Source organism: Seriola aureovittata, chromosome 17 (genome assembly GCF_021018895.1).
Source record: "Seriola aureovittata isolate HTS-2021-v1 ecotype China chromosome 17, ASM2101889v1, whole genome shotgun sequence".
Taxonomy (NCBI): Eukaryota; Metazoa; Chordata; class Actinopteri; order Carangiformes; family Carangidae; genus Seriola; species Seriola aureovittata.
Window position 1 is genome coordinate 22,351,688 of NC_079380.1, and position 13,575 is coordinate 22,365,262.

General features: G+C 42.1%; 1 protein-coding gene across 1 annotated transcript; it reads left to right on the top strand.

The window, feature by feature from the left end:
- LOC130185327 (protein Hook homolog 2-like) lies at positions 1 to 13,575 on the top strand. The gene is made up of 22 exons (XM_056401740.1): positions 1 to 238; positions 1,104 to 1,186; positions 1,782 to 1,854; positions 2,003 to 2,053; positions 2,194 to 2,326; positions 2,643 to 2,710; positions 3,019 to 3,084; positions 3,208 to 3,288; positions 5,091 to 5,257; positions 5,534 to 5,674; positions 6,627 to 6,828; positions 6,995 to 7,105; positions 7,764 to 7,851; positions 8,179 to 8,245; positions 8,722 to 8,859; positions 9,610 to 9,697; positions 10,339 to 10,373; positions 10,458 to 10,540; positions 10,626 to 10,729; positions 11,205 to 11,312; positions 11,422 to 11,493; positions 11,635 to 13,575. Exons 1-22 carry the CDS (start codon positions 194 to 196, stop codon positions 11,761 to 11,763), a joined length of 2,133 nt encoding a protein of 710 aa, XP_056257715.1. The 5' UTR covers positions 1 to 193; the 3' UTR covers positions 11,764 to 13,575.

Consider the following 13,575-nt stretch of genomic DNA (forward strand, 5'->3'; position numbering starts at 1 on the left):
CGAAACGATCAGGAGCAGCAGCAGCAGCAGCAGGAGCAGCAGCAGGAGGAGGAGGCCATGGCTGGTAATGACTGACGTGGAAGGTGTCAGGTGGAGTGAGTAACAAACTTCGGGGGGGGAAAAACAAAGTCTTGAGAGCCAAAACCCGTCGCTTCTTTCCGAGCTCCTGTGGGGTTTCTCTGGGCGCAGCAGGATGAGTCTGGATAAAGCGGAGCTGTGTGACTCACTGTTAACCTGGGTAAGTTTGATTAGTAGCGAGGTTTTAGTAGCGAGGCTAACAGCCGGCTAACAGCTGACAGCAGGTGGTGGCAAAGTAACAAGAAAAATAACACCACTTTTGTAAGTTAAGTCCTCACACACTACTTTAATCTACATTACTGACTGAGTAAATTGACGCATTTGTTGTTGGCAGGTATGAAAGTTGTGTGTGTGTGTGTGTGTGTTTTTTTTTTTTTAAGCTAACTAACGCTAGCTAGTCAGGCTAACTAGCTAGGCACACAGCTTGGAAGTTTGCCCTTTGTGGTCTGTTAGCTTGTTATCTGTGTTGTCCAACTGTCTTGCAGGGTCAGCAAAGTTGACTGCCAGAAAAAAAAAAAAAAAAAAAAAACCCAAATAGCTTAGTGTAAGCTAGAAGTCTCCTGCAGTAATGTTAGGCTATCCAAAATAGTTACTACTCAAGCTCAGGGGAAATCCACCTGTTTGGCATTTGTCCACGCAGAGACAAGTATAGGATTTAACTAAGACACCTACTAAGATGAATAGCTTGCTAAATCCCATATGATTGCTTAGTTTCAGGCATTTAAGTAGTATTTAGAAAGATTGAATGGGTTTAGAGAAAATCCCTTTTTTTTTTACCTGCATTATTTGACAGTTGTTTTGTGATATTCAGGCCATTATAATGTGATTTACACCTGGTACTAAGTCACACACATTATAATTTATGCACACATATGGTATACAGTGTGGTATATAAAGCATATAATGTGGATAATGAGAAACACATTTGTGAATTTCGTTCAGACTAATTTAAAAGTTAATAAAAAATAATACATTTATCAGAGGTTACTTATTTGATGACTGACTCTTAACATCTTCATTTTCAGTTACAGACATTTCAGGTTCCATCATGCAACAGCAAGTTCGACCTAACAAGTGGCGTGGCCATTGGACACGTGCTGCACAGAATGTAAGGGCACACACACATATGTTTAAGTATTTACAGTTATTGTGTTGTTTTCATTATTTAAGTGTTCAACATGAACTCAGAGGAAACGGCTGATTGAAATTCACGCAGGTCCTACTTAGATTTGCTTATCTCTGTGATTCACACTAAACTGCCTTTTTAAATTGCACAAGGCCATTATCTATGCAAATGTCAATGTTATGAATAGAGGCTAGATTTGTCAGGTACTATTTCTTTTTTTCTTTTTTCTCAGATTGTATTTGCCCTGCTGTGGCCTTCAAGTGTAGGTCCAATTTTTGAGTAAACCAGTCTGTCCAGGCGTAATGACCTTTTATAGCTCGTCGTGGACTGTTTGTTTTCCTTATACCCATACTCCTACTTGAATCTTACAAAATGTTCTCTTATTTTAAGGTCACTTTAACTGCTTCTTGAGCATTATTACCATCTGTGACATGTGACTTTAATGAACTACTCAAATGTCATTGTACATAGCAGAGCAGACGCACACAGCCATATTGCCCTGTGGCCTCCTCTGAATCTTGATGTCCAGAGATGTGTCGTCCCTGTCACTAGAGTTCTCTTGTGCTCTCATTGACAGAGACCCCTCTTGGTTTAATGAGACATGGCTAGGCAGGATCAAGGAGGAGAGCGGGGCCAACTGGCGCCTCAAGGTAATTTGTGAAATAGGAGGATATGACACAATGCCCTCCAGCAATCGAGAATAATCAGATGTCTTGTTTTTTTTGTTTTGTTTTTTTTACTTCTTTTTCCCTGATGAAAATGAGGATCTAGATTTTAACTCCCATTTTGTTCTTTCAGGTCAGCAACTTGAAAAAGATCCTTAAGAGCATGCTGGAATATTATCATGACGTAAGAAGGTTTTATTTATCATTTTACTTTTTTAAATTTGCATTTGTGTTTGAATTTCTTGTATTTCTTTTGCTAGATTTTCTCCCCTATTTCCAGTATCTCACACTCAGTGCTGTCTCATTTTTACTCTCTGTGAACAGGTGCTTGGACATCAGGTGTCAGATGACCACTTGCCAGATGTTAACCTTATAGGAGAGATGGGAGATGTCACTGAGCTGGGCAAGCTGGTACAGCTTGTACTGGGCTGTGCTGTCAGTTGTGAGAAAAAACAAGGTACGCTCTCTCCTGTAAAAGAAAGAAAACCAGGCAGATGCAGCCATCTGTGAAAATAACACATGGGATTTACTCCAAGTCAGCTCACATGATTCTTGTTAAATTACAGTCCTGGCCTGTGCATCACAAGTTTTTAGACTGACCACACGCTGTCTCCCCCCCACACCAAAAACTCAGCGAGTGAAACACTAGCTTGATGAGCACAGGTTTTCTGAAAATAGATGCAGTTCTAGTTTGGTTTTAGGCGATTATTTGTGTTAATCTGTATTTGGCTGCACCGTCACTACTCTCCGTTGTTGTCTTCTCCTAAACACAGAGCAAATCCAGCAAATAATGACACTTGAGGAATCTGTCCAGCACGTTGTGATGACAGCTATTCAGGAGGTGAGTGAACCTCTTGCTTATCCTTATCCGTGGTTCTCCCTACTTTGCAATAATCCCAGCTCTTAGTCATGGTGAATTCACAATCAGAGAAATCCGGATAAGCATAAGACTGAACGGCGTCCCAGAAAGCCAACTCTGTGATATTTCAAGAATATGTTTAGCCTTGCATTGACACTGGGACTGGAAATAACATTGAACATGGGGGAAAAAATGTATGCAAGGTTTTATCAAACAAAGTTGTCCAGAAAATTGAATAAAACTGCTTTTTGGAAATTATCTTGTTTTGTTTTTTTGCTGCTTTGTCTTAGCTCTTATCAAAAGAACCTTCATCTGAACCAGGAAGCCCAGAAACCTACGGGGACTTCGACTACCAGGTGAAACCCACAACACTTTCAGTCCCCTCTGTGTAATGTGTGTAATGTAATGTTTCACTAATGCACTCCCTCCTGCTGTGACTGGTGTGACATCTCCTCTGTACCCACGTTCTGTGTTTGCAGTCCAGGAAGTATTATTTCCTGAGTGAGGAGGCAGACGAGAAGGAGGACCTGAGCCAGCGCTGCCAAGACCTGGAGCATCAGGTAGGTTCACTAAATCAGGTGCAAACATTTCCTGATACCTTGAAGTTATGATCCTTAAGATTTTAATTCGTGGTTGATTTGGTGACACCCACGGTTACTCTGGTAACGGCAGAACAGGAAGTGGGGAATGTGTTTTGTTTTTTTACAGTGCAGCCAAACAAACTTGCATCAACTTAAAAGAGTTTGTTAGCTTGCTGAGGAGTTGGAGGTGTGTCGCCTGCAGAGATAACGGCTCACTGTGGCCGCTGCGTCTTGATCATCAACATTACATTTCAGTATTAAAAACTATTCTGCTGTCAAAAAATGCAGAAAAATGGTCGTGTAAAAATGTTTGTTTCTTGTGAACAATCGTTGTCAGGGAAAACCTCAGTAACCCACATTTCATTTTCTTTGACTGCTTCACGATAAGAATCACATGTGAAACTAAAAAACTACTGTCTTCTATCTAATCATGAAGATAATTAAATGGATCAAGAAATGGGTTTGATCCTATAAAAAAATCTTAAGGATTATAACTTTTAATATGGTCTACTGGGGCTTGTGTTTGTCTAACAGAGCTGTTGGCATCGTCTCAAAAAGGAAAACTTTTGTGGTTTTGGAGTGATATAAAACCGTTTCAACTCTGTGTATGTGACTGAGATATTTGAAGCCCTAGTTTTTTTTTTTTTGCTGTAGTGTGGATGCAGCATGTTATTGAATGTATGTGCCTGCAGCTTTTTGTGCTCTGACCCTTATTGATTATCCCGCCTGAGACTTTGTGTTCCCATGGCTTGCTTTTTTTTTTTTTTTTTTTTTGCACCACTGACTGAGAAGGGATTAAATTAGTTGTTTTTTTTGTTTGTTTTTTTCAAAGAAGCACTCCAGTCAATAGTTGCATAACATCAATATAAAACTGACACGTTGCCTTGGGATGGAGCAGTAGCCAACAATAATTTGCACTGCTCTCAGCCCACCTGTTTGTTTACTTACTTAGCCCACGCAATAGGGATTAGTCATTTGTGTTGTTTTGAAAGCTATTTACTGTCACTGGTCCTGTGCTAAAGTATGCAATCTGTCCTTAAAGTTCAGTGTAGGGTTTTGCTGTTGATGTCCAGCAGGTAAGTGCACACTCCCCTTTTTAACACCGCTTGTCTAACTGTAACCTCAGTTCAGCCTGAACCCAACACAAATATTTTGTTAATGTAATGTTCAAACCAACTTCATCAGCCTGAAGTCAGAGCACCCCCCCCCCTCCAACTTTAACAGTATAACCAGTGTCACTAATGGTCCCCAGTGAGCTGTGCATATTCATTACTTCCACTTATATCGTGAGGATCTAGTTTTGACCCTAAGGCTAATGCTAACAACTCCGCCATTGAGAAAGTTGCATCTGCCTGAGACCGTTGCACACCAGCTGACTAACTATCTTTTGACGACTGAGCATGTGAAATGAGAACAAAGCATGTGATCCAAGTTCTCTGTGCACTAAAGGTGGTGAGTTTGTCGCTGTGTATCAGTGTTTTTCCTCTGTGAATCTGTCGAGTGCTAGTACTCTGGCTTTCACATGTTTATTACTGGATAGAGAAGATTTTTTGGAGGCAGCTATCTGGATGATCTTATTCTGAGGACTTTTCTGATGCAATGGGAATGCAACTTTTGTTTTTTTCCATGCGCGTCTTCTTTCTCTTCTTTGTCCAGCTGTAGATTTGTCACTTTGTGCATCTTCATCACTTCTCTCTAAGCAGTCTAATAATGAATCTCTCGGTCTTTACACCTCTTTTTGCAATGTTTGTCCTGTGTTCCTCTCTCCCACCACCCGACAGTTGTCAGTGGCACTGGAGGAGAAGTCGTCCCTTCAGGCGGAGACACGCTCTCTGAAGGAGAAGCTGAGCCGCTGCGACTCTCTGGACGCCTCCACCACTGCCATCACTGGCAAGAAACTGCTGCTGCTGCAGAGTCAGATGGAGCAGCTTCAAGAGGAGAACTACAGGTACAGCCTGTATACACACACACACACACACACACACATATATACATATACACACACACACACACACACACAGAAAAGTTTGATTTACTTAGGAAAACATTCCAGGGATTCTACCTACAATTTAAGACAAATGTCACACTGTAAGTAGAAACATTCATCAGGCCTATAACATAATAGACACGTTTACATTTACATAATTTGCTTAACATCGTTGGCTCACCTTGCCTCGTTTCATATCTGACACAAACCGCTGCTCCTCTCTCATGTCCGTCTCAGACTGGAGAACAGCAGAGACGACATGCGTGTGCGGGGAGAGATACTGGAGCGCGAGGTGACCGACCTGCAGCAGCGTAACGAAGAGCTGACCAGTCTGGCGCAGGAGGCCCAGGCCCTCAAAGACGAGATGGACATTCTCAGGTGAGACCGCTAGTCTGCCAGTTTGAATTTCAAGTTTGAATTTATCGTGGAAGTTACATCTTCTGGAGTTGTTGTGAGGAAGAAAACTAAATGCCCAAGATTTTATTAATTTAATTGAGTTAAGTTCTTCATTGAGACATTGAAGTTCCATTTTGGCTGAAAAATATATCTGTTGTCTCTTTAACGGATTAGTTTTTGATAGAAACCAACAATATCGTCTGTTTGATCACAGCTCGATGTGTTGTTCGACAACAATGGAGCTCTATGACACAGAGGAATGAGTTACATGAATGAGCCACACCCTCGCACTGGGTGACATGTTGCTTCTTTATAACAATGAACACTATAGATTTTCTTTAAGTCGATCCTCGCATGTTGCTTTGATGCTGTAAATACTCACAAGCTCGTATTTTTGCAGCTGGAAATAGTCCCCAACGATTTCCTCCTGCATGAGTAATGATTGCTAAAAACTACCGTCTGTTTTAGGAAACAGCCTTTTTAAATAAATAAATACATTTTTGAAGCTTTACATCTTCAGTAGGAATGAAAAGGCTTTTAACTGAGAGCCAGGGACAGGGGAGGGAAGTCCAAAAGTGTTCAGAGAATTAACTGACATGTTGATGTCTATCTGGTCTTTTGAAGGGATTTCTTGACAGTATCAAAAAAACAGAGAATATCACCAGCTTTCTGTTTTTAAGATGTAGCTCATCTCTTATCACTTTACACTCACAGAAACAACTCCCACGCTGCCCACACACAGACGTCCATTCAGCCCCTCTCTCTGACCTCTGTGTATGATAATATGAATTTCATGCGTTGACTCTGGCTGGCGTGAGACTTGTTGGTTTTCTGTTGTTAAGTACATATCCACACGGATGTATTGTGTTTAACTACAAGCCATGTTCCTGTGCCGGCACTCAACGCTCCTGACGCTCCTCCTCCCCCCCCTCAGGCATTCGTCTGACCGGGTGAACCAGCTCGAGGCGATGGTGGAGACGTACAAGAGGAAACTGGAGGATCTTGGCGACCTGCGCAGACAGGTGCGCCTCCTGGAGGAGCGCAACACCGTGTACATGCAGCGCACCTGCGAGCTGGAGGAGGAGCTGCGCAGGGCCAACGCTGTCCGCAACCAGCTGGACACCTACAAGAGACAGGCAAGCTGTGGGCTGACAGGAGGAGGGAGAGTCATACTTGTTCCTGTGTTGACGTCCGGGAGATGTTAAACACATTGCTTTGGTTTTTCTGCACGTCATTGGAGGACGTTGCAGTTTTTATAGAGCGCTCTTTCCAACACAGACTCTCGTGCTCTCTGACTTACAGGCTCATGAGCTCCACACCAAGCACTCGGCAGAGGCCATGAAAGCCGAGAAGTGGCAGTTTGAGTACAAGAACCTTCACGACAAATACGACGCGCTGCTGAAAGAGAAAGAAGTGAGTTTATGAACACTGTCGGGAAATAAAAGTCCGATTGTGGAACCACAGTGCTTTTACTGTGGTGTTTTATCAGCGTGTAGCATCTGTTTGTAGTGGATCTGTCTCATATCAAGATCACTCACTAAAAGCCCTGTCATATCATTTTACAAGATGGAGTGATGTAGTTTATATTTCAGTGATGGCAGTCCGTGCGCGGATCCACATTCGCTGCAATGATCACAGAGCGCACAGGAGGAACTGTTGCCAGGCAAATATCGTACTATTCTTCAGTGGACTCCCACGTCCAGTGTCAGTTCTAGCACCTTCTGCAATCTGACAGGAGTGATTAATGCCCTCGGTTACTTGTGGTAGTAATTAAGAAATACACACCGTCCCGACATGCGGTCTACATTTACATTCACTTCATCCAAGTCGTACTAATCTCATTGATGTAGTGTGACAGTTTAGATGCAGGAGGAAACCCCTCACACCATGGGGCTCTGTAATGTAAAATGACTTTAGGTCTGTCTCCATGTGTCTAACAGAAATAATTGTGCATTATTTTGTTTGTTTTTTCATTATATATCAGTTTTATTTTTTACGAATTGACTTTATAGATTCTTAATAAGTGCTGAGCTGAAGCTGAGGGCGGCGTATGTTGTGCTTTGCTCCTCAGCGTCTGATCTCAGAAAGAGACACACTTCGGGAAACAAACGATGAGCTCAGGTGCGCACAAGTCCAACAGAGGTGTCTGAGTGGAGCAGGTGAGTTGTAATTGCACTGAGTCAAGAAGTAAAGAAGTAAATTAAACAGTAATGTTGTGATCCATCAGTAAACTCAGCTTTCACAATGTTGGAGCAGCAGTTTGTGTCTGACGGTGAAAATACAAATAATTAAAACAAAATTGGAAAGATAATTCTAACAGATGCAACTGAACAATTTTTTTATCACAGTAATAATTATAATTGTAATAATTTATTAATCCAAAAGAGCATTAATCAAAATCTTGCTTGGAAAGTGAAATATTTTTCAGCCGATGAAGCTATTTTATTAAATCTGTTGACACTTAATCCGTCTCTTTCTCTCCACAGGAGGTCTGTGCGACAGTGGTGTCACAGTGGGAAACCTTGCTGCAGAGATCATGCCTACTGAGCTCAAGTATGTGTGTTGTTATTAATATTCTATGTATGTGTGTGTATAAGCTGCGCTGTGGAGGGGTTAACGTGTGCCATAGCAGTCAAATTTGGGCGTAACAAATGAGATTTGCCCTCTAAACCTGGTACTGGTGTCATTATCAGTGGCCCACTCGTACCCTATATTCATCCTCTACAGCCTGAGATAAACGGCTCAGACCTGCTCACACGACCACAAAAGCAAAAGTTTATTTTTAGAACTTGAATGTGCACTTGGCATCTCAAATAGTGACACATGGCAGCGCTGCACATTTGGCCTGGGCGTTGTCGTAGAGAGGGCTGGGTCAACTCAGCGAAGCTTTTTTTTTTTTCTCTCTCTCTGACCCACTTCGTCTGTCCCCCATTTCATATGTCCTCCACTTTCTCCTTCCCCCTTTGTTTCACCTCCTACTCCCTCCCTCCCTCCCTCCCTCTCTCGGTCTCTGCTCGCTCCTTGGACAGGGAGACGGTGGTGCGTCTGCAGAGTGAAAACAAGATGTTGTGTGTCCAAGAGGAGACCTACAGGCAGAAACTAGTGGAGGTACAGGCCGAGCTGGAGGAGGCTCAGCGCAGCAAGAACACCCTGGAAACTCAGAACAGGTAGTGTGTGTGTGTGTGTGTGTGTGTGTGTGTGTGTGTGTGTGTCCTCAACATACAGTCCAACTTCTTGTTCAGCAGTGTTAAATAATCAACCCCCTTCCAGGTCGCCATATTGTATGTTCCTGGACATTAATCTGCTTGTTTGGCTGATAGTAGGAGTGAGATCTGCCTAAATGTCAACTCACCCTCTGGACTGTGTGCTCAACTGAGCTGTGTGGGCTGGACTAGAGGACAGACAGCAGAAAGCCAGATTGTCCCTTGACTGTATGTGTGTGTGTTTACATGCCTGTGGGCATGTGGACATGTGGGTGGACTGTGTTTGTGTGTGTGTGTGTGTGTGTGTGTGTGTGTGTGGCTGTGTATGTGTCCAATGCAACACCAGGCCCAGGGTGTGGGAAGCATCCTCAGCAACAGTAACAGGAGGAGAGGAGTGGAGTGAGCATGCTCAGTAGAGCAGAGCGCTGAATGGTCAGGCAGCACACTTGGTGGAATGGATGAACGCTGCCTGCAGCAGATGTACAAGGATCCACATGATACTTTGCAAACATCTTCCACCCACTGAGGCAGCTTAATAACCTTGTGTTTTATCTTTCCTCTTTTGTTTTCACATCTTCTATCATCCCCCTGATTTTTGTTTGTGGCTCTCTCCACAATGTTTCTTAAACCTTCTTATTTTCTCTCTGTTTCTTCTCTCTCTGCTCTTTCTGTTTTTGTGTCCTTCTCCTTTCTCCTCGTCCCTTCCCTCTCAAGGTTGAACCAGCAGCAGATCTCAGAGCTGCGTTCTCAGATCGAGGAGCTCCAGAGAGCGCTCCAGGAGCAGGACAGCAAGACGGAGGATGTGAGTTGAGAGACAGCTGCGTCCTTCTCCTCTGCCCACTGTTGTCACTTCACACTTACAAACTTCCCTCATCACAAATCATAGTTAACAGAACAAGTTGAGACTAGATACACAACTAGATCCTGTTGCCATGATCAGATAATCAAGGCAAAAAGAATTATAATTATTATTATTATTATTATTAATTTGTGTTAAATTGACAAATTTGAGAAACTGACATTCATATATTCCTTGTATTGTAAGTAAAATTATTTTTGAAGCACTGATGTTTTATCAAACGCTCCCTAATGTTTGCATGGCACGTTGAGTTTATTGAACACACTTGGCTGTCGAGGACTGCAGTGTCTGTTCTCCTACTTTTTTGATAATGTTGTGTGGGAATTTAACCCAAGTCTGCTGTGGTGATTCACTGTTAACGCCTGCCCCTCTCTGTCTGTCTCTCTCCGCCTGCCCCCATCGATCAACTCTGCCAAAATCAGGCTATCGTAAGTACGGCCCACCCTCTGTCCAAATGGCCCATGATTTAACTCTTTGACAGCTTGACTTTCACAATGTGTGTGTGTTTGTGTGTGTGTGTGTTTATTTATGAAAACCTTATGAGTTTAGAGTTTAATGTTTTTTTTTTTCCTCCTTTTTCTTAGTCTTCCTTATTGAAGAAAAAGCTTGAGGAGCATTTGTAAGTACTTCACTTCTGCTTGCTTCATTTATCCATGTGTGCTCAAACATAAATTCACACACTCTTGTTATGTGATTATCGCAGGGAGAAGCTCCATGAAGCTCACACAGATCTTCAAAAGAAAAGAGAGGTCATCGATGACCTGGAGCCTAAAGTGGACAGCAACAGTAAGTCATTACTTAAAAAAAAATGTCATGTCATGCTTCTTCCTTTCTTCTCTTCCTAAACACTTTTTATCTTCCTCCTTCTCAGTGGCGAAGAAGATCGATGAACTTCAGGAGATCCTGCGGAAGAAGGACGAGGACATGAAGCAGATGGAGGAGCGATACAAACGCTACGTGGAGAAGGCGAGAACGGTCAGTCCACCTAAACAGAACATGTTGTCCTCAGCATGTGGCTCTAAATAGGAAATAAGGGGTTGTTTTTTTTTTTTTACTGCTTAAAGGGGAACTCCACTGATTTTCTTTTTATCTTTTTTTAACACATCCAAATCTGTTTACAGTTGTTGGGGATTTCTATTACCTACATGAAAGAAGTTGTATAAAAACTTGTGAAAATATGTCACTTGAGTCAGTGTTGCTTTGAAAATGGAAAAAAAAAAAAAAAAAATCTTGCAGTGTGGAGTTAGAAAGAGGTGAGCTTGCAGATCTCTGTAGCTCCCTCCTCATATCCGCTTGAGGCTCACAGCTGCTACAGGAACAACACATTCAAATCAGCCAAAAGATGAAACTTCTGGTTCTGCTGCATCAGTTTTGATTATTTTTTATTTTTTTTAAGAGCTCTCCATCGTGAGTCCGTCAGTGTTAATCAGTAGGTTTCTCTTGTGTGCAGGTGATCAAAACCCTGGATCCCAAGCAGCTGCCAGTGGCCGCGACTCCTGACGTTCAGGCTCTGAAGAACCAGCTGGCAGAGAAGGAGAGAAAAATCCACCACCTCGAAGTACGAACCTTTTTTAATGTTAAAAAAAAAAAAAAAAAGTCACAAATGAGAGGGTTACTCTGGCTCCGTTAAATCTCACTAATGCACGATGGTCTGTTCCTTTGCCCAGCACGACTATGAGAAGAGCAGAGCCAGACACGACCAAGAGGAGAAACTCATCATTTCTGCCTGGTACAACATGGTAAGTGAGCGCACAGATACATAGAAACACGTCGACGAAATAGCAGCATTTTTATGGTTTTTTATATGGGGGAAAAAAACGGACAAATCATCTGTACAAGACGATGACCGTTCACTCTTCCTTCGCCTCTCTCTTTCTCAGGGGATGGCGTTGCATCAGAAAGTGTCCGGCGAGCGCCTGGGACCGTCCAACCAGGCCATGTCCTTCCTGGCTCAGCAGAGGCAGTCCACCAACGCCAGGAGGGGCCTGACACGACACCACCCGAGATAAGGGGGTGAAAAAAAACAAACGTCCAGGCAGGAGAAGAAAAACATGCAGAAACGAAGCATAGAGAAGATGAAGTGATTTGCTGGAAACTTCATGTGAACTCCCTGTAACTGCCTTTATGCCTTCACTGGATTGCTGCACCTCAGAGTATTTTTAATGCTGCTGCTGCCCCCTGCTGGCTCCTAGTGGTCAGAGAAATTTTTTTTATTTGCTCTGTGGATCCCCAGAGGAGAGAGATACTACTGTGTTTAACTCTGCTGTTGATTAAATCCAGAGTTGAGCCATAGAAACAAATGGAAACTACTGGAGTAGAAGGAGTTGCAGGGTCTGAAAAGAGGCTGTCTCACCTTTTAAGGTGACATTTATTTCCTCTTTATCCTCTTGTACTCACTCTTGTTTCTTAAATTCTCTTAAATTTCTTTTACATATATTTTATGTTATACAATAGGTTGGAATATGAACTAGTTTTGTCAAGGTAACAGTTTAAATGTGGCAGGCAAGGGAGGAGTTATTAGGGGTAATGCATTTACTATTGTTAATGCTAAAGAGGACAAAGCTACACAAGTTACAGACTGAAATCACACTCAGCCGTTAGTACATCTCATTGGTTTTGTTTGTTTGTTTTTGAATTTTCTCATAGTTTTTTTTGGTTTTCTAGATCATGTGTTTTCAGTAGATGTTTTTGTTTTAATCTGAAGGACATTGAAAAGACCATGAGGGTTGCTTAATGGCTTTAATCTTTTTTTCACTTGAACCTTTTGTTTTTTCTCTAAACTTGATATTCATAAAAAAATAACTTACTAGAGTTTTCACAAGATACACCAAAGCACTTTCTCTCTAGATGGAGCGGTGGGTTTGTTCAGTGCCTCGCTCAAAACCATGGATGACACTGACGTTTGAGATATTTGCATTGTCGACCCCGTCTTCCTGTCTCATTTGGCAGAAATATATTTTACGTAAAGAATACTGCAGGTTTATTTTCTTATGCCTGGTGATAATGTGACTTCCACATATGATATTCTCAACAATGTTCTCATTTGTTGCGTATGATTTTGATTTATTGCTCTTTTTTTTTCCTCATTCCCTTTCCCTCTTCCCAAAGATTGAAACAGGGTGTTAGTTGTGGGTACGACCTAATTGCACACACCACTTTAGACTGATGTGAACATGGGCAACTAGAAGGCCTCTTAGTTTATCACAAGGACTGGAAAACACAATTTGAGTCGGTAATTACAACAACACTAAAAACAATGACTCAGCTAATGGTTGTTTACCACCAACCTCATTTACAGTTCATCTGAACTGGAAGGAAATGCATTCAACAGTACACTGGAATTCTTTTGTTGTCTGTTGACAGGAAGTCAGAGGCCGATACAAAAGGTGGAGTCTGCACTAGATGGCTCATTTATCCACACTGCATCTGCCTTTATTCACTACAGGTTAATTTCCCTTTTCAGCAGATGTAGTAACTTTAGACTGTCCCACATCAGAGCTGCTGTTTCATGACTTGTACTTGTTCCCTGTAAATGTTCGTGCTATGATCTACACAGACCAGGATCCTGCTGTTGTGTGCACATGTTTTCTACTGATGTTTCATTATTTTAAGTTGATATTTATGGTGTTAAGTCATTATCTTTGATGCACATTTGCATGGCTTGAAGGGTTTAATGTTGAGGTTGTCTGTGTTTGTTTGTATCATTATAATGGTCGAGTAGATTATAGCATACGGTACTTCACATGGGGATAGAGGCACATTGAAGATTTGTAGTCCTGTCTGTTCTACTTTTGCACTACAAATAAATGGGATCTTAAGAA